The sequence below is a fragment of the Myotis daubentonii genome, chromosome X (genome assembly GCF_963259705.1).
Source record: "Myotis daubentonii chromosome X, mMyoDau2.1, whole genome shotgun sequence".
Taxonomy (NCBI): Eukaryota; Metazoa; Chordata; class Mammalia; order Chiroptera; family Vespertilionidae; genus Myotis; species Myotis daubentonii.
This window is the reverse complement of record NC_081861.1, coordinates 110,625,980-110,646,682: the sequence shown is the minus strand read 5'-3', so window position 1 is coordinate 110,646,682 and position 20,703 is coordinate 110,625,980. Positions and strand designations below refer to the sequence as shown.

The window sequence follows — 20,703 nt, the reverse complement described above, 5'->3', positions numbered from 1 at the left end:
AACCCTTCTGATGGGCCCTGCTCTCTGAGTGATAGTGGGCAGCGCCCCAACCCCCTGATTGGCCCTGCTCTGTGCGTGACAGGGGGTGGCGCCGCAACCTCCCCATCGACCCTGCCTTGAGTGCGACGGGGGCGGTGCCCCAACCCCCCAATCAGCCCTACCCTGAGCGTGACTGAGGGTGGCATCACAACCTCCCGATCTGCCCTGCTCTGTGGGTGACAGGGGGCGGCGCCCCAACTCCCCAATCGGCCCTGCTTTGAGCCCAACCAGGGGCTGCACCTAGGGATTGGGCCTGCCCTATGCCACCCGGGAGCAGGCCTAAGCCAGCAGGTTGTTATCTCCTGAGGGGTCCCAGACTGGAGCGGGCACAGGCCGGGCTGAGGGACCCCCCCTCCACCCCGAGTGCACAAATGTTTGTGCACTGGGCCTCTAGTATAATGATAAAAAGGTCAATTGATAAAGAATATATAACAACTAGAGGCCCGGTGCACAAAAATTTGTGCACTCGGGGGGGGAGGGGGGTCCCTCAGCCCAGCCTGTGCCCTCTCGCAGTCTGGGACCCCTAGGGGGATAACGACCTGCTGGCTTAGGCCTGCTCCCGGGTGGCAGAGGGCAGGCCCAATCCCTAGGTGCAGCCCCTGGTCAGGCTCAGAGCAGGGCCGATTGGGGAGTTGTGGCGCCGCCCCGTCATGCACAGAGCAGGGCAGTTTGGGAGGTTGTGATGCCACCCTCAGTCACGCTCAGGGTAGGGCCGATTGGGGGATTGGGGCACCGTCCCCTGTCACACTCAAGGCAGGGTCGATGGGGAGGTTGCGGCGCCACCCCCTGTCACGCACAGAGCAGGGCCCATCAGGGGGTTGGGGCACCGCCCTCTATCACCCACAGAGCAGGGCCGATCAGGGGGTTGGGGCGCCGCCACTGTCACACTCAGGGCAGGGCCGATGGGGAGGTTATGGCTCTACCCCGTCACACACAGAGCAAGGCCCGTGGGGGGGGGGAGGTGGGGTTGGGGAGCTCCCCCCTATCAGGCACAGAGCAGGGCTGCTCTGGGGGTTGGGGCCCTGCCCCCTGTCACACACAGAGCCGCAGGGAGATCAGGGGGTTTGGGTGCTGCCCCCTGTCACGCTGATCCCGGTTCCGGGAGGCATATTACCCTTTTACTATATAGGGTAGAGGCCTGGTGCATGGGTGGGGCCGGCTGGTTTGCCCTGAAGGGTGTCCTGGATCAGGGTGGGGGTCCCCACTGGGGTGCCTGGCCAGTCTGGGTGAGGGGCTGAGGGCTGTTTTCAGGATGGGAGTGACTGAAGTTCCCAACCGCTCCTTTTTTTCTTTTTTTTTTTTTTAATTCTGGGCCAGCTTTATCTTGAAGCTTGGCTCCAGCTCTTAGGCCTCCGCTCGGCTGAAAGTAGGTTTCTGGTCTTTGCTTACAATGTTGCAAATCTGCTGGCTGACGTCCTACGGTATTTGTTACAATGTTTCTTAAACTGCCTGCTCAGAGGCCTGCAGCCCCAGGCGGGGAACGTTGGTTTCCTCCGTCACTGAGGCAACCAAGCCTCATGTTAGTTTCAGGTTGCCTGGCTGCCGGAGGCCATCTTGGCTGACAGTTTATTTGCATATCTCGCTGATTAGCCAATGAAAAGGGTAGCGGTCGTACGCCAATTACCATGTTTCTCTTTTATTAGTGTAGATTATAGACATAAGAACACCAAACACCACAGCTCCTAAATATATGAAGCAAACATTGACAGAATTGGAGGGAGAAAGTGCTTATAGTAGCAGTGAAAGTACTCAATTCCCTACCTTTAATAATGGATAGAATAAACAGACAGATCAATAAATACATGGGAGACTTGAACAACATTATAGACCAATTGAACCTAAAAATCTATACTAATAAAAGGCCTGTGACCATGACGCCATAATGTGGAATGACCAAAGACTGGTCACCAGGAAGCTGCGTGCGAGGCAAAGCGCGTGCGGGTGGGGTGGGGCTGCATGCATGGCAAGACATGTGCAGGTGGGCGGGGACTTGATTTTGGGTCCTGCATCCCGCCTGATGCAGCAGGAGTCAGTCTGGGTCCCATGTCCCTCCTGCCATGGCGGGAGTCAGTCTGGGTCCCGCCAGCGTGGAGGGTCTGGGTTTCACGCGATATTGCACACTGGGCCTCTAGTATAGATATAAATATTCTAATCCCAAAAAACAGAATACACATTTTTCTCAAGTAAACAAGGAAAATTATCCAGGAGAGACCACATGTTGGGTCAGAAAACAAGTACCTATGAATAAATTTAAAAGAGATTGAAAACATGTAATGTGAAATTAAACTATAAATCAACAGCAGAGGAAGACTGGAATATCTACAAATATATGTAAAGGATATAACACATATTTAAACAACCAATAGTTTTGGTTGTATTTTTACCTATACTTGCAATCCCATCCATTCTTTTGTATGCTTACAAATTATAAATTCTAATTACTCCATGAATTTCTTTTGAGGACACCATCCCATACTGATCTCTGTCTTGTGAATTATGATAATTTTACTGACTGTAAATTTTTCATTTGGTCTTATGTTAATACTAGAGGCCCGATGCATGAAATTCATGCAAGAGTAGGCCTTCCTTCCCCTAGCTGCCAGCACTGGCTTCCTTCTGGCACCCAGAACCCAGGCTTCCCTCCTCTGGCTGCCAGCAGGCACCTGGGACCTGGGCTTCCCTTGAAGCCCCAGATTCATCTGGAAGGTCATCAGGAAGGACATCTGGTCTCATTAGCATATTACAATTTTATTATTATAGATTATTTTACTATTATGTTTGCATACACATATTCTGTCTTTAAGGGAAATGTAAATGATATAACTACAGTCATGTGACTGATTTTAACAAACGTATCACATTTTATTCATTTAAATAAATGTCTCCCATTCAAAAAATACCTTTGGAAAACTAAATACTTAAGTACTCATTGTTCAGAACATTATTAACAACTCCCTTGGGAAATTCTTTCTGTATGTTATATGGTGGTAAGCAACGGTTCTCAACCTGTGGGTCGCAACCCCTTTGGCGGTCGAATGACCCTTTCACAGGGGTCGCCTAAGACCATCCTGCATATCAGATATTTACATTAGGATTCATAACAGTAGCAACATTACAGTTATGACGTAGCAATGAAAATAATTTTATGGTTGGGTCACAACATGAGGAACTGTATTTAAAGGGCCAGAAGGTTGAGAACCACTGGTGGTAAGTCTTTCTCTTTTGATGATTGATTTTTAAACAGTAAAGTTATTTTGATTTGAGCTGGTAAATAGTTTGAGTGATATAGCTTGGTGTAAAATTAATTTATTCTTACATCTCTTTTGTCTCACTATTTTATAGGGTGACTATCAAACAATAAAACAGCATATTATCTTTATATATTTCTTTTGATGGGTCTAAAATACATAATGAAGAGGATTTCTTCAAAATATTTTAAGCCTAAAAGTAAGTACTAGCATGCAATTTTAAAATGGGCTGATCTTCTGAAATGATTAACACTTATTTAGAAAACTATATTCTGGCAGCCTATTTTTTTCTAAAAAAAAATAACCAAATAAATACATATATAAATAAATATAAATATTTTACCGTTCCACACAGTCAGAAAGCCTGGAGCAATGGTTAGAAGCAGGGGCATCATGACCCCCAACAGCATATAAGTATCCATTGTATGTTGTAACTCCCACACCTCCACGCCTTTTGGACATTGGAGCACATGGACTCCACTTGTTAGTGTGTGGATCAAAGTATTCCACTGATTTCAGGCAGGAACTTCCATCACGTCCACCAATAGCATACAGCCTAGAAAGAAAAAAAACACAGAAATGTGTTTTTCCAATTCATGCATAAAATGAAAGTGAAAGGACCTTGCACAAAGCATTTTACGTTTCTGACTATACAAGGTAGGCAAAAGTAGGTTTACAGTTGCTCATATGGAAAATAACAATAACACAATAATAAATAACAATACAAGAATAAACTCTGTTTTGTAAACTCTGTTTTGCATACTCACAACTGTAAATCTACTTTTCCCCCATTTTGTGTATTCTGCTATCCTAAGATTTTCTAGCAGACAGTCTGAGGTTGTGAATGGAAGTCACAATAAGGTATACCCTACTCCAAACCTGTGGAAGTTACTTTGAAATAATAGATCTGCCCTACTCCAAACTTGTGAAGGTTACTTAGACATAATAGATTAAAAGATCCCATGGGAAATTATGTACAGAGAAAGAAGGCTGATAGTGAAAACATTCTTAATATTTGTTAATTGTACCTCATTAAAAAACAACCTTACAATTTTACCTAAGTTCAATTGCCTAGCATTAGAATCCCTGTTGTTTTTATGAACTACTTTATTTAGTAAAAAAATATATATATATAATTGTCACTAGGAATATGTTAGCTTGATAAATGACTAAGGGACTAGAATAGAACCAAGAAAGAAAATATTTTTCCCCATAAAGATATAGTAGCTATAACATTTCTCCCATAAACTTTATTAAGCCCTATGTCTATAACTGCCATTCATGTTCAGTTGTGATAAGTGGTAATAGGTAGGAGATTGTTACTGAGTCACCCGATAATCATTCAGTTGAGACCAGGATAAACAGATTTCAGAGTATTTTAAGCTCTAAGGCTAGGTCTCCCCTTAAACAGATTTCAGAGTATTTTAAGCTCTAAGGCTAGGTCTCCCCTTAACTATAGACATTCCCTACGTTTTCTTGCATAAGACACTAAAATCCATCTACTGAGCCCATTTATGTGCATATTGGCCTGATGCATAGTCAGTATAGACACACAAGGCTGTCTTCTGCCACTATTCCATCCTCATGCCTGAGTTTCTCTTCATTCAAGTCCCTCCTATACGTTGGTTGGTCCTTGTCTCCAAAGGTCCCTTGTCAGAAAGCACATACAATTAATTGAAATAAATAATAAATTCAAGTTCTAGAAACCTCTAACATCATTGGGTTTTAATATATTAGCTTGTTCTTATAGGCAAGTGATCTGGAAGTAGGAAAGATTTAGAAAGATGGGACCAAATGTAATTCTAGAGTTGGGAACCCTAAATACTCAAGACAGTATATGGTAAAGAAAAAAAACCAAACAAACAAACTTGCCCTATTACAAAGACAGCCAAAGTCTTGATAAGTCAAAAATAAGTTATTATGTAATAAATGGAGGCTTCTTGAATGTAAAGCTGGGATTGGTTGAATGCAGAAGTGGTTCTCAAATTTAATGAGCACACAGAGTCACTTGATGATCTTGTTAAAATGCTTATTATGATTCAAAAGGTCCAGAGTGGGATTAGGATTCAGCATTTCTAAATAGTAGATTTTAGGTGATGCTGACACTCCTAGTCCCAGGACCACATTTGAATAGCAAGGGACTATAGAATATTTAATTAAATGTTCATTTTAGACAAGTATTTCCATCATAATGAAGGGAGAATTCCAACAAAGACCTGTTATTATTCTTTTTCTCTTTATTGTTGAAAGTATTACAGATGTCTACTTAGTTTTGTTTTTTTTTCCCCATTGATCCACCCCACACCTGCCCCTCCCAGGCCTTCGCCACTCTATTGTCTGTGTCCATATATGCATATAAGTTCCCTGGTTAATCACTCCCAACCCATCCCCTACCCCCACCTTCCCTCTGAAATCCGTCAGTCTGTTCAATGCTTCTATATCTCGGGATCTATTTTGTTCATCAGTTCATTACATTCCACATATGAGTGAGATCATGTGATACTTGTCTTTCTCTGATGGGCTTCTTTCACTTAGCATAATACACTCCAGGTCCATCAAAGCTGATGCCAATGGTAAAAGTTCTTTTTTTATAGGTGCATAGTATTCCACTGTGTAAATCAGTGATGGCGAACCTATGACACGCGTGTCAGAGGTGACACTCAAACTCATTTTTTTGGTTGATTTTTCTTTGTTAAATGGCATTTAAATATATAAACTAAATATCAAAAATATAAATCTTTGTTTTACTATGGTTGCAAATATCAAAAAATTTCTATATGTGACACGGCACCAGAGTTAACTTAGGGTTTTTCAAAATGCTGACACGCCGAGCTCAAAAGGTTCGCCATCACTGCTATAAATGCACCACAGCTTTTATCAACTTATGTGCTGATGGGTACTTGGGCTGTTTCCAAATATTAGCTATTGTAAATTGTGCTGCTATGAACTTGGGGTGCATATATTCTTTCTGATTGATGTTTCTTATTTCTTCGGGTATATTTCTAGAAGTGGGATCACTCGGTCAAATGGGAGTTCCTTTTCTGGAAACTCTATACTGTTTTGAACAGTGGCTGCACCAGTCTGCCTTCCCATCAGCAATGTACCATGGCTTTCTTTTCTCCACATCTTTGCTAGCACTTGTCATTTGTTGATTTATTGATGGTAGCCATTCTGACAGGTGTGAGGTAATACCTCATTTTCATTTTAATTTCCATCTCTTAGATGATTAGGGACTTTGAGCATTTTCTCATACGTCTCTTGGAAAAGCCTGTTATAATTGACTAGAGGCCCAGTGCATGAAATTCGTGCACAGGGGGTGGGTTGTCCCTCAACCCAGCCTGCACCCTATCCAATCTGAGACCCCCTGGGGGATGTTGGACATCCCTCTCACAATCTGGGGCTTCTGGCTCCTAACCGCTCACCTGCCTGCCTGCCTGATTGCCCTTAGCCGCTTCTGCCTGCCAGCCTGATTGCCCCCTAACCGCTCCCCTGCTGGCCTAATTGACACCTAACTGCTCCCCTGACGACCCGATAGCCCCCTACTGCCCTCCCCTGGCAGCCCAATCACCCACAACTGCCCTCCCCTGGCAGCCCGATCGCCCCCAACTGCCCGCCTCTGCTGGCCTGATTGCCCTCAACTGCCCTACCATGCTGGTCTGTTTGCCCCCAACTGCCCTCTCCTGCCACCCTGATCACCCACAACTGCCCTCCCCTGCTGGCCATCTTGTGGATCACCCACAACTGCCCTCCCCTGCCGGCCATTTGTGGTGGCCATCTTGTGATGATGTCAATCAAGGGCATCGCGCAAGGGTGTGATACCACCTAGGCTTTTTTTTTTTAAATATATATTTTATTGATTTTTTACAGAGAGGAAGGGAGAGAGATAGAGAGTCAGAAACATCAATGAGAGAGAAACATCGATCAGCCGCCTCCTGCACATCCCCCACTGGGGATGTGCCAGCAACCCAGGTACATGCCCTTGACTGGAATCAAACCTGGGACCCCTCAGTCCACAGGCCGACGCTCTATCCACTGAGCCAAACCGGTTTCGGCTAGGCTTTTATTATATAGGATAACTAGGATATTCTGGTCATTTGGAATGCTTTTTTTTTTTAAATCCTCACCTGAGGATACTTTTTCCATTGATTTTTAGAGAATGGAAGGGAGAGGGAGAGACAGAAACACTGATATAAGAGAGACACATCAATTGGTTGCCTTCCGTATGCCCCCAACAAAGGCCAGAAGCCTGCAATGAGATACGTGCCCTCGACCAGAATTGAATCCAGGACCCTTCAGTCTACAGGCCAACACTCTATCCACTGAGCAAAACTGGCTAGGGCCTGGGAATACTTTTTGATTGATGGATCACATCAATGAAGTGCTGTAGCACATGACCTAGGAGCAAAGACCATGCATATTTTAGCTTACTCACTTGTTGTTTAATGCAGCGACAGCAACTGTGCTTCTAGGAATTGACATACTAGCCACGTAATTCCACTGACGTCCCTCAGGGTCCCATCTTTCTACAGTATTTAGATAACTCCATCCATCATGACCACCAACAGCATACATTGGTCCTTCAAGTGTGGCTACACCTAAAGAATAAAAACAGCATGAGGGTTCACCTAGGTATAATACATATAATGGCTATTATATGCAAACAACAAACTGACTAAAAATTTGTTTTAGTTTCTTAAATGATTTTGTGTACACATGAATAATTTACTGATCTTGATATGAAACTAAATATGGTATTTTAATCCAAGAAAATTTTCAGGCATAATTACCATTATCATGGAAATGTATCATTGTTGTCATACTGAAGCCAAAGGAGGTAGTGGAACACATCATTTCTGAGGATGTGGTAGATAAGGGAAATTGATTTTTCTGGCATAATTTCTTTTTTTTAAAATATACTTTACCAATTTTCTACAGAGAGGAAGGGAGAGGGACAGAGAGCCAGAAACATCGATGAGAGAGAAACATCGATCACCTGCCTCCTGCACATCCCCCAATGGGGAAGTGCCCGCAACCCAGGCACATGCCCTTGACCGGAACCGAACCCAGGACCCCTCAGTCCGCAGGCCGAAGCTCCGTCCACCAAGCCAAACCAGTTTCAGCTCTGGCATAATTTCAATGCTATTTTTAAAGTAGGAAGTAGATGAGATATGACACTGAATCTTAGATAAATCTTAGAAATGTAGGCTAACTGTTGTCCTTCTAATGCCTGTTAAGATTATAGGGATAAAAAAAGGTTCTCATCAGATAACTAAATAGATAGGGTTTTTGAGGAGTATTTAGAAATGTGTTATATTAGATACTATAAATACCCCCTTTCTAACTGCTTCTCAACTGCTCTGGGAATACATGAGTCCCCTCTGCCCTCACCTTCTTTACCATCTCAATGAGCTCTCAGATATATCCTCATCACCTATCCTATCTCTTTAGAAACATCAATATATTTTAAAACTTGCTCTGATTTCTCTGTAAGATATATTTTCTAAGCTATGTCTTTGAATCACTGACACAACTGAGCTGAATATAATTAATATAATCATACATTTGAAATAGACTATTTATCAGATAATTTGGGGGCAAATGACACCAGACCTGGGTCTGCCACTTTTTAGCTGTGTAAAAGTAGTTCTGGAAGGTAGGGGAGGGTGGGGGTAAGGGGGAGAGATCAACCAAAGGACTTGTATGCATGCATATAAGCATAACCAATGGACATGGACACCAGGGGGTGAGGGCATGAGCGGGGGCGGGGGGGGACTGGGGGGAATAGAAGCACATATGTAATACCTTAATCAATAAAAAAAGTAACAAGGAAATTATTATGTTTATTTTTTTTCAAACGACTATGATATTGAAAATGTATGAAGACTAATAAGAACAAAGATGTACCCTAACAGATATTTAGGAGAATCAAAGTTCTCCACTGTTCTAGATGTCTCCACTGCATCTTTCTTAAACTTTTTTTTATAAACTCTGGATTACATATAACTTAGAGCTGCTCTCAACTGAAGTAGTTTTTCCCTGACTTGGATCTGCATCATAGGCTTTTTGCTTAAATATAGATTTGCCTATTATAGAAAAGAACGATTCATCTAACTAGAAACACGTCTCTCCATTATCAAGTGCTCTTTCCTCTAAATTGAGTTTGGAACAAAACTATTGTAGTTTTGTGTTCCTCAATAATGTAATCCTTCTCAAAGTTTGTATCCATTGTAACAAGTATGACATCTGAAACAAGAAAAAAAGTTTCAAAGGTTTTGACTATTTGCTTAAGCTTTTCAGCATTTTGGAGACATTTTGACTACAGGATTTGCTACATCCCAATAATGTGCAGCTGAATTTAATTTTTAAATAGTTCTGTGAACTATACATTCTTTATAAACCATATAACATTAAATTCTTACCTAAGCCGTGCCTATGTGTTGACATGGGAGGCATCACACTCCAGATTTTGCCAACTGGATTAAAACATTCCACAGTATTCAAAGTCTTTAAACCATCTCTTCCTCCCACAATATAGAGCTTATTATCAATAACTGAAACTCCAAACTGAAGCCTACGGCCATTCATGGTGCCAATATGTAACCAGGTATTGGTCCTGAGGTCATATTTTTCTATTGTAGTGGTACCTGTTAGAGGGATATTGAACAATGGTAAAAACCAATTATATAAACACATATCCTTTTCAAATTACTCCAAAAAATTCAAGAAGAGGGAAGCCTTCCAAGCTCTTTTACAAGGCCAAAATTATCCTAATACCAAAACAAGATAAAGACACTACAAAGAAAGAGAATTATACTCCAATATCCCTGCTGGACATAGATGCTAAAACCCTCAAAAAAATATTAGCAAATCAAATCCAGCAATAAATTAAAAAGAATGAAATACCATGGTCAAGTAGAATTTATTCTGGGGATCAAGTTTGGTACAATATTTGCAAATCAATAAATGTGATATATTACATAAATAAAATGAAAGATAAAAATCACATGACCATAGCAATAGATGCAGAAAAATCATTCAATAAAATCTAGCACCAGTTTATGATAAAAACTCTCAGCAAAGTAGGAATAAAAGGATCATACCTCAACATAATAAAGGCCACATGTGAAAAACAGCCAACATCATATTCAATGGGCAAAAACTTAAAGTGTTTCCCCTAAGATCGGGAACAAGACAGGGATGTCTGCTCTCACAACTCTTATTTAACATAGTACTGGAAGTTCTAGTCTTAGTGGTTAGGCAAGAAGAAGAAATAAAAGGCATACAAATCAGAAAGGAGGAAATAAAACTGACATTATTTGCACATGATATGATATTGTATATAGAAAACTACTAGATCTAATAAATGAATTCCACAAAGATGCAGGATACAAAATCAACATCCAGATATTAATGGCATTTTTATACACCGATAATAAACTATCAGAAAGATAAACTAAAAAAATCAACCCCATTTACTATTGCAATAATAGGGTACCTGGGAATAAATTTATCCAAGGAGATAAAAGACCTGTACTGGGAAAATTATTTGATATTGAAGAAATAAATTTAGGAATATCAGTCAGAAAAAGATGAATATCACATGATATCACTTAAAATGGAATCTATTGAAATAATAAATTAACAAACAAAATAGGTCCAGAGGCATGGAAGTATGGAACAGACTGACATATCTCAGAAGGGAGGGGGGCAGATGGGAAGAGCTTAACCAAAGAACTTATATACAGATATGAATAACCAACGGACATAGACAATAGCATATTAAAGCCTGGGATAGAACAGGGGCTGGGAGGAGGCGGATTAAAGTGGGCAAGGAAATTGGGGGATATCTATAATACTGTCAACAACAACAGATAATAATAATAAAATATATAGATATGCATTATTCACAATGAAAAAAATTAAGAAATATTCAAATATGTGGAAGAATATTCACGTTCACAAAGTAGAAGAATTAACATCATTACCAGAGTCATAAAAGCATGAACAGACTGTTGAACCTCAGAGGGAAGTCAGGGGAGAGTGGATGGGAAGAGATCAACCTATTAACTTGTATGTGTACATGCATAATCCATGAACACAGACAATGGGGTGGTAAGGGCCTGGGCAGGGGGAAATGGAAGCGGACTGGAAAAGGTTAATGGGGGGAAAAGGAGAACCTATGTAATACTTTCAACAATAAACATTTTAAAAAAGAAATTTAGAAAAAAGAATTAACCTCATTAAAATGTCCATACTACCCAAAGCAATCCATAGGTTCAATGCAACTCCTATTAAAATACCAAGGACATATTTCAAAGACATAGAAAAACATTCCAAAAATTTATATGGAACCAAAATAGACCCAAATAGCCCTTGCAATCTTGAGAGAGAAGAACAAAGTTGGAAGTATTACAGTACCAAGTATCAAACTATACTGCAAGCCATTGTAATGAAAATAGCCGAGTTATGACATAAGAACAATTATATAAACAGTGAAACAACAGAGAACCCAGAAATCAACAGACATCTTTACAGTCAATAAATATTTGACAGTCTCCTCTCCCTCTCCTCCCACTCTCCTCCCCCTCTTTTCCCCCTTGCTGGGGCTGGACCCCAGCCCCCTCTCCTCCCAGTGAAGAAAAAAGAAATATTTGACAAAGGAGGAAATAGAATACACTGGAGTAAAGGCAGTTTATTCAATATGTGGTGCAGGGAAAATTGGACACATACATGCAAAAAAAAAAAGAAGAAGAAGAAAAGAAAAAGAAACTAGATCACCAACCAACACCATACACAAGAATAAAATGAAAATGGGCCGAAACAGGTTTGGCTCAGTCGATAAAGCGTCAGCCTGTGGACTGAAGGGTTCCAGGTTCGATTCTGGTCAGGGGCATGTACCTTGGTTGCAGGCACATCTCCAGTAGGAGGTGTGCAGGAGGCAGCTGATCGATGTTTCTCTCTCATCAATGTTTCTAACTCTCTATCTCTCTCCCTTCCTCTCTGTTAAAAATCAATAAAAAATATTAAAAAAATAAAACAAAATAAAATGAAAATGGACAAAAGATTTAAATGTAAGTTGTGAAGCCACAAAAATTCTAGAAGAAAACATGACAGCAAAATCTTAGACATCTCTGGCAGCAATATATTTGCTGAAATATCTCAGAAGGCAAGGAAAACTCAGGAAAAGATAAAAACAATTGGGAGTACATACAGCTAAAAAGCTTCTGACCAGCAAAGAGACCATCAACAAAATGAAAAGAGAACGCACTATATGGAAGAACATATTCACCAATGATATATCTGATAAGAGGTTAATTTCCAAAATATATAAAGAACTTACACAACTCAACACCAGGAAGACAATCCAATTTAAAAATCAGTGAAGGACCTAAATAGACACTTCTCCAAAGAGGACATACAGATACACAATAGACATATGAAAAAATTATCAAGGTCACTAATCATCAGAGAGATGCAAATAATTAAAAGGACAATGATGTATCACCTCACACTTGTCAGAATGGCTGTCATCAACAAATCAACAAATGACAAGTGCTGGCAAAGATGTGGAGAAATAGGAATTCTCTTGCACTGCTGGTGGGAATGCAGGCTAGTACAGTCACTGTGGAATGCAGTATTGAGTTTCCTCAAAAAGTTAAAAACAGAACTTCCATTTGACCGAGTGATCCCACTTCTAATAATATATCCAAAGAAACCAGAAACTCCAATTAAAAAGTACAAATGCAGCCCTAGTTCATAGCAACATAATTTACAATAGCTAAGATTTAGAAACAGTGCAAGTGCCCATCAGCAGATGAGTGGATACAAATCTGTGGTACATCCACACAATGGAATATTACACAGCTGTAAAAAAGAAGAAACTCTTACCATTGGCAACAGCATGGATGGACCTGGAAAGTATTATTCTAAGTGAAATAAGCCAGTCAGAGAAAGACAAGTATCACATGATCTCACTCATATGTGGAATTTAATGAACAAAATAAACTGATGAACAAACTAGATCCATAGACATTGAAGCATGGAATACACTGAAGAATTCCAGAGGGAAGGTGAGGGTGGGTGGGTGAAGTCAGATTAACCAGGGAACTTATATGCATATAGCATAGCCCATGGATACAGACAATAGTGTGGTGAAGGCCTGGAAGGGATGGTTGCTGGGTGGAAGGGTTCAATTGGAAAAAAAAAATCAAAGGGGGCATCTGTAATTCTTTCAACAAAAAAGGTAAATTAAAAAAAAATGAACAAGATGCAGGCATCTTCTGGAGGTGCTTGCAGCCTTGCAGGAAAGGAGACCTGCTTATATCAGTTAATACACAGTAGAATGCCTGTCATCTACTGAGAGAATTAAGAGAAGGGAAGTTTTACATATAGGTGGAGAAATCCAAGGACTTCAGGGAAGTTGCATTTTAAACAATGCTTTGAAGAATACTTTAGCCCAGTCTTAGTGGCTCAGTGGTTGAGCTTCAGCCTATGAACCAGAAGGTCACGGTTCAATTCCCAGTCAGGGCACATGCCCAGGTTAAGGGCTTGATACCTGGTGTGGGGTTTGCAGGAGGCAGCCGATCAATGATTCTCTCTCATCATTGATATTTCTATCTCTCTTTCCCTTTCCTTTCCTCCCTGAAATCAATAAAAATATATTTTAAAAAAGAATACTTTAGACTTAAAAAAATGACTAGTGGGAGATTTAGAGTGAGGACGTTACAGTAGGAGAAAGTGGCAGGCATGGTAATTAGTAATTGTGCTTCCATATCAATGAAGTTATGGTAATTAACATTTAACTTATTCATACACACACACACACATACATATGTGTATGTATGTGTGTGTGTGTGTGTATGTGTGGGTGTGTGTATGAAACATGGCATACTTGCCAAATTAAATATAAATTTTATTTTTCTCTTATTTCCTGGTACATGATATTTCAGAATAAAGTTTTATGTTAAAAAATTAATTTAGGCCGAAACCAGTTTGGCTCAGTGGATAGAGCGTCGGCCTGTGGACTGAAAGGTCCCAGGGTCGATTCCGGTCAAGGGCATGTACTTGGGTTGCAGGCACATCCCCAGTGGGAGATGTGCAGGAGGCAGCTGATCGATGTTTCTCTCTCATCGATGTTTCTAACTTTCTATCTCTCTCCCTTCCTCTCTGTGAAAAATCAATAAAATATATTAAAAAAATTAATTTAGAGTCTATTATTGATGGTCTACACATACATTATAATTTTAACTACCTATGACCATTCAGTATATTAATTTACGTCCTTTATTCAGGTTGGTGTGTGTGTTTCTGTATGCTGATTTAAAGTAGAAATGACTAAAGAAACAGGAATAAAAAATTCTTTTAAATGGGTCTTTGTTGTTCATTCACACAATTTTCATGGTATTAACAAAAAGGATTATAAGAATTCTAGAGGCCCGGTACACAAAAAATTTGTGCACTGGCGGGGTGGTGTCCCTCAGCCCCACTTGTGCCCTCTCGCAGTCTGGGACCCCTCGGGAGATAACGACCTGCTGGCTTAGGCCCGCTCCCTGGTGGCAGAGGGCAGGCCCAATCCCTAGGTGCAGCCCCTGGTCGGGCTCAGAGCAGGGCCGATTGGGGAGTTGGGGCGCTTCCCCCTGTCACGCACAGAGCAGGGCCAATCAGGGAGTTGGGGCGCTGCCCCCTCTCATGCATAGAGCAGGGCCCATCAGGGGGGTTGGGGCTCCGTACCCTGTCACACACAGAGTAGGGCCATTAGGGGAGTTGGGGCACCGCCTCTTGTCACCCACAGAGCAGGGCCGATCAGGGGGTTGGGGTGCCTTCCCTTTTCAGGAACAGAGCAGGGTGGATAGGGAGGTTGTGCCCCCACCCCCTGTCACACACAGAGCTGCAGGGCGATCAGGGGGTTTGGGCACTGCCCCCTGTCACACTGCTCCAGAGGCCAGGAGACCTTGCGGCTCCGCTTGACACCAGGGCAGTGAGGCCTCACTGCTCTGCTGATCCTGGTGCTGGGAGGCCTCGCTGCTCCACTGATCCTGGGGCTGGGAGGCCTCGTGGCTCCACTGATCCCGGTGCTGGAAGGCATATTACCCTTTTACTATATAGGATAGAGGCCTGGTGCACGGGTGGGGACTGGCTGGTTTGCCCTGAAGGGTGTCCCGGATCAGGGTGGGGGTCCCGCTTCGGTGCCTGGCCAGCCTGGATGAGGTGATGATGGCTGTTTGCAGCTGGTCACACCCCCTTCAGGGTGGGGGTCCCCACTGGGGTGCCTGGCCAGTCTGGGTGAGGGGCTGAGGGCCGTTTTCAGGCTGGCCGGTGACTGAAGCTCCCAACCTCTCCTTTCTTTCTTTCTTTCTTTCTTTTTTTTCTTTTTTTTTTATTCTGGGATTTATTTACCTTCTATGGCTCTCACTGGAACTGAGAGTTAGCTTTAGCTCTGAGCCTCAGCTCCAGCTCTGAGACCTCTGCTGCTGAAAACAGGTATCTGGTTTGTTTGGGCTCTATAATTGAAAGACTGTTGCAACTCCAGCTCTGCTGGCTGGCTGAAAGCATGGGGGTTGTTTAACTTCTATAATTGCACCATTGTTTCTTAGAGTGCAGCTCAGAGGCCGGCAGCGGCAGGCGGGGAACCTTGGCTTCCTCCTTCACTGGAGCAAGCAAGCCTCCTGTTTGCTTCAGCTGCCTGGCTGCCGGCCGCCATCTTGGTCGGCAGTTAATTTGCATATCGCCCTGATTAGCCAATGGGAAGCATGTCGGATGTACAGTTAATTACCATGTTTGTCTATTATTAGATAGGATTATTATTTATTATAATTAAATATAATTCTGATGCACTATCTCCTTAATGCATTAATATATGTTCATTTTCTACTCAATTACTGGAATATCAAAATTACTACCATAGTATACTGTCACTACTACCATAATAAATTGTCACTATTTCATAATAAAGTGTCATTTTTGTGAGCAATGTGTTTTACCAGTCATTCACAATAGCTGCTGCTATTTTTTTAGTAAAAGTTGATGTTGTACAACAGGGAAGTTTTTGACTAAAAACGAAGATGCTAAATAAAATAATTATTATTTACATATGTGGTGTACCTGTTATAAAACAGCTTATAACAGGCTTAGGAGATTTCATCCCAATTTTACAAAGTCAGCCATAAGAATAAATATAAAAACAAACACTTTTCAGTTTTGGTCTTCTAATGAGAGATTTGTGGAGAAAATAAAATAAATTAGGTACACTGAAAATATAGTTAGCACATGAAGCATTCAGTGGCCTATTATGAGTCTACTAGAGGCCCGGTGCATGAATTCATGCACGGGTGGGGTCCCTTGGCCTGGCCGGCAATCTGGGCTGATCATGGCTGGCTAGCTGGGGGAGGGATAGTGGGAGATTGGCCGGTTGGCCCCAATCAGGGCTGGATGGCCGGAGGTAGGGACCACAAGAGGTTGGCCGGCCACGGGAGGTTGGCTGTGGGAGCACACTGACCACCAGGGGACAGTTCCCACATTGAGCATCTGGCCCCTGGTGGTCAGTGCACATCATAGCAAACGGTCGACCAGTCATTCAGTCATTCAATCACTTAGGCTTTTATATATATAAGCTAGAAGCCCAACATGTGAAATCGCGAGGCCACGCCCATCCACGCCAGTCTTTGGTCATTACGGCATTAGGGCCACAGGACTTTTATAATATAGATGGCATGAGGTGATATCATGTCAAAATGTAAGCAGAGTTTTTCTGTGTATATTGCATTCGTGGAAACAGTATTTGTTTCTTTTCTCTAATTCTAAATATTTTCTAGTGAATAGTACATGGTAAATATTTCTGCCTGAAGAGTTTTTTTAAAGTATATTTTTATTGATTTCAGAGAGGAAGGAAGAAAGAGAGAGAGAGACAGAAACATCAACAATGAGAGGATAATTGATCAGCTGCCTCCTGCATGCTCCTTACTGGGGATCGAGCCCATAACCTGGGCATGTGCCTCTGACTGGAATCGAACCTGTAGGCCACTGCTCTATCCACTGAGCAAAACCAGCTTGGGCTACCTCAAGAGTTTTAATTTTTATAATAAAAGCTTATGAATATACAGGTACTGATTTACTCTTTCACTTTAATCCCTGCATCTTTTACTGAAAACAGATTATTTGGCTAAATGCTGATTTACAGATCAGCAATTGCTCTATTGACTACACAGAATGCTGAGAACTCAACACCACCTAACAGACTATCATTTTACACTAAATGTCCCTGGATTATACTGTAAACATGGGAATATCTACAAACTCACAACTACTTTCACTCTGTCAACCAATTTTCTCTGAATATTTTTATCTTTCCACTTCCTCATTCTAATTTTCCTAAATCTGTCTTCCAATCTTCTTCCTCCTATTTTAGCTTTTTATTTCAAACTTTATCACTGGCATTTACTAAAGAGCCAATTTAAATTATAAAATGAAGGCTAGGCTACACTAATTGTTAATATTATATATATGATTATAATAGTGAAGTAATTAGTCAGAACATTGTACAAGCTACATTAATCAGCTGTACATAGAATATTTAAATTGAATGGTATAGAAAAATCTGCTATATGCCAGGGTAATCTTTTCAGCATTAGTTTAAATATAGCAGATATATTTATCCCACATCTCTTATTTGCATTTGAAAACACATGTGACTGCTAATTCTGTATTTTGAATTCTGAAGATTTCTTCAGCCCATTTCCCCACCTCCACTATTGCTCCAACTAATCAAAATGTAAGTCCTCTAGCTAGCTTAGTATGGCAGGTCTATATCTAATGCGAGCACTAAGATTTTTTATTGATTTCTCTCTTAAGGAAGCACTTTATAATTTTTCTGTGTAAATTAAGCTTCTACCCTAAAATATTACAAGTATTGTTTCTCATTTCATTCTAAGCTCCTAGTCAACCCTCATTGTGATTCATTCAAGAGGGAACAAACCAATCAAACTTTGTAGTATTCTTGGGAACAGGATGGTTCCTGTAGTTGTGAATATATCCCATGTAGTAATTTCCTCCATCTATTTTTAAAATAATCTAAAAATGACTGTGGTAGACTTTAATGTGTTCCCTGTTATACACTCAGAATTCATTGTTTTAATAAACAAAATATTACTGAATACCTTGTATGTACAAAAGCCCAAGGTTTACCATTTGACAATTTTTAAATATTTATTCTCTGCTCATACAACTTTCTGATGATTCTTTTGATATACATGGTAGGAGTTATAGTTAACCTGAGCCACTTGTGTGATATCTATTTTTAACAACTAACTCTAAGTCAATTGTAGGAGTCAGAGAGGAAATTAAAGACTGAGGAAGTACTGTATTTCCTAAACATCAAAAGGTGAAAGTTCAAAAAGTATCTTCAAACAAAGATAAATGAAACACGACATTGTAAGATAAAAAAAATAATATAAAATTATTTTATAGTTATATGAAATAATGTGAACAGATACATTTTCTAGATGTAATGCTGATTTACATAGATAAATGCTACCCCTTAATGTTTTTGCTATACTTAATTTTTTTTCATTTTTTTCCTTTTCTTTCTTTAATTTTTCCCCTTAAATGCTCACCCTGGTTTTCCAATAGATTCTAAGACCTGCAAAGAGAGGGGTCAATTTCGTTGTTGTCATTCTTCTTTCTTCTAAAATAGTGGCAGTATGGCAAATAGGGACATAGAATTTGAGTAAGAATTTCATTTCCAATATTCCTAAATATTTGTCCTTGAGTTGGCTGTCTAACCTTAAAGAGCCTTAGTTTCATCATCTGCAAAATTTGGGTAATAATCTATGTTGTAGCATTGTTGTGAGGATTAGAAATGATGTTTACAAAATCCTAATCAAGGATCATGTACTCAAAAATAGTAGTTTTTACTATAGTTATAGTTGTCTGCAACTTCCCATACATAAAGCCTGTTATATCTCCATACACTAGGTACTCAGAGAATCTCAAAACGATGGCCTTACTTTCTTCCATATCAAAACATGTTAATGGAGTCATGGGATTATAGGCATACATTTCAGTCATTTTTAATTTTTTTTTTAGTTTATTGAGTTGAGAGAGAGAGAGAGAGAGAGAGATGTATTTTTTGTTCCACTTATTTATGCATTCATTGGTTGATTCTTGTATGTGCCCTCATTGAACTAACAACCTTGGCATAATGGGATGGGACTCTTAACCAACTGAATTGCCCAGCCAGGGCCTCTCCATAATTCTTATAAAAACAGTTTTAGTGAGATAGAATTCATACACCATACAATTCACCTATTTAAAACATGCAAGTAAATGGTGTTTAATATATTTACAGACAAGTGCAACAATTACAACAGTCAATTTAGAACACTTCATCACTTTGAAAAGAAACCCTGTATCTTTTAGCTATCACTTCCCCATGAACTCCCAGCCCATTAGAGCTAAGAAACCACTAATATATTTTCTGTCTCAATGTATTTCCTTATTTTGGACATTCAATATGAAAAGTAACATAATATGTGGCTTTTTGGACTGGCCTTTTAAAAATTTATTTTAGAGGGAAAGAGGAAGGGAGAGAAACATTTATTTGCTGTTCCACTTATTTATGCACTTATTGATTGATTCTATTATGTGCCCTGACTAGAATGGAACCTGAAAGCTTGGTGTATTGGAAGGATGCTCTAAACAACTGAGCTACCTGTTCAGGGCCAATTTCACTCATTTTTAGAAACTAAGAAGGAATTATAGATACTACTATTTATTTTTTAAATTTCAGTATAGTTTGTATACAATATTATATTTGTTATGTTAGTTTCAGGTGCACAATATAGCGATTTGACATTTTTATACCTTAAAGTGTGAACATTCACTAATTCTAGTTACCATCTGTCACCCTGTAAACTTATCACAATATTATTGACTATTTTTCCCTTCACCTTCTTTACTTATCACCCCACTCCCTCCTTTCTGGTAAGAATCCTTTTGGTCTCTGTTTCTATGAGTCTGTTTTTGTTTTGCTTTGTTTGTTGATTTGTTTTAGATTCCACATGTAAGTGAAACCATATAGTATTTTTCATTCTCTGTCTGATTTATTACCATTTTTATAACACATTCACTTATGCAATGTTAACTGAAACAGGAGCCTGAAAAAGTAACAAAAATAAAAAATAAACAAAAAACAAACATACAAATAAACCCCAAATTTTCCATTTCTCACTTTGCAGGTTATTTTTTTTTAAATCAGAAACTAAGGATAATTATGCTTGCATTTTATATTTAGTACCCTTTTAATTTAAACATGAAACAAGACACATTTTAAAAGGTGACTATTATTCATTATATTCAACAAAATGCAATAAAATGTCAAGTTGTCAGACTTGAAATTAAATATAGGATCTCATTGTATTTG

At 40.1% G+C, this 20,703-nt stretch overlaps 1 protein-coding gene across 1 annotated transcript in view; it reads right to left on the bottom strand.

Annotated features, from left to right (window-relative positions):
• The window catches only part of KLHL4 (kelch like family member 4), a 103,710-nt gene that overhangs the window by 11,151 nt on the left and 71,856 nt on the right, over positions 1-20,703 (bottom strand). The window contains exons 7-9 of the mRNA XM_059679095.1: positions 9,707-9,931; positions 7,720-7,882; positions 3,631-3,843 (exon numbers count right to left, since the gene is read on the bottom strand). Coding sequence (XP_059535078.1) covers positions 3,631-3,843; positions 7,720-7,882; positions 9,707-9,931 — 601 coding nt within the window. The remainder of the gene's footprint in view (positions 1-3,630; positions 3,844-7,719; positions 7,883-9,706; positions 9,932-20,703) is intronic.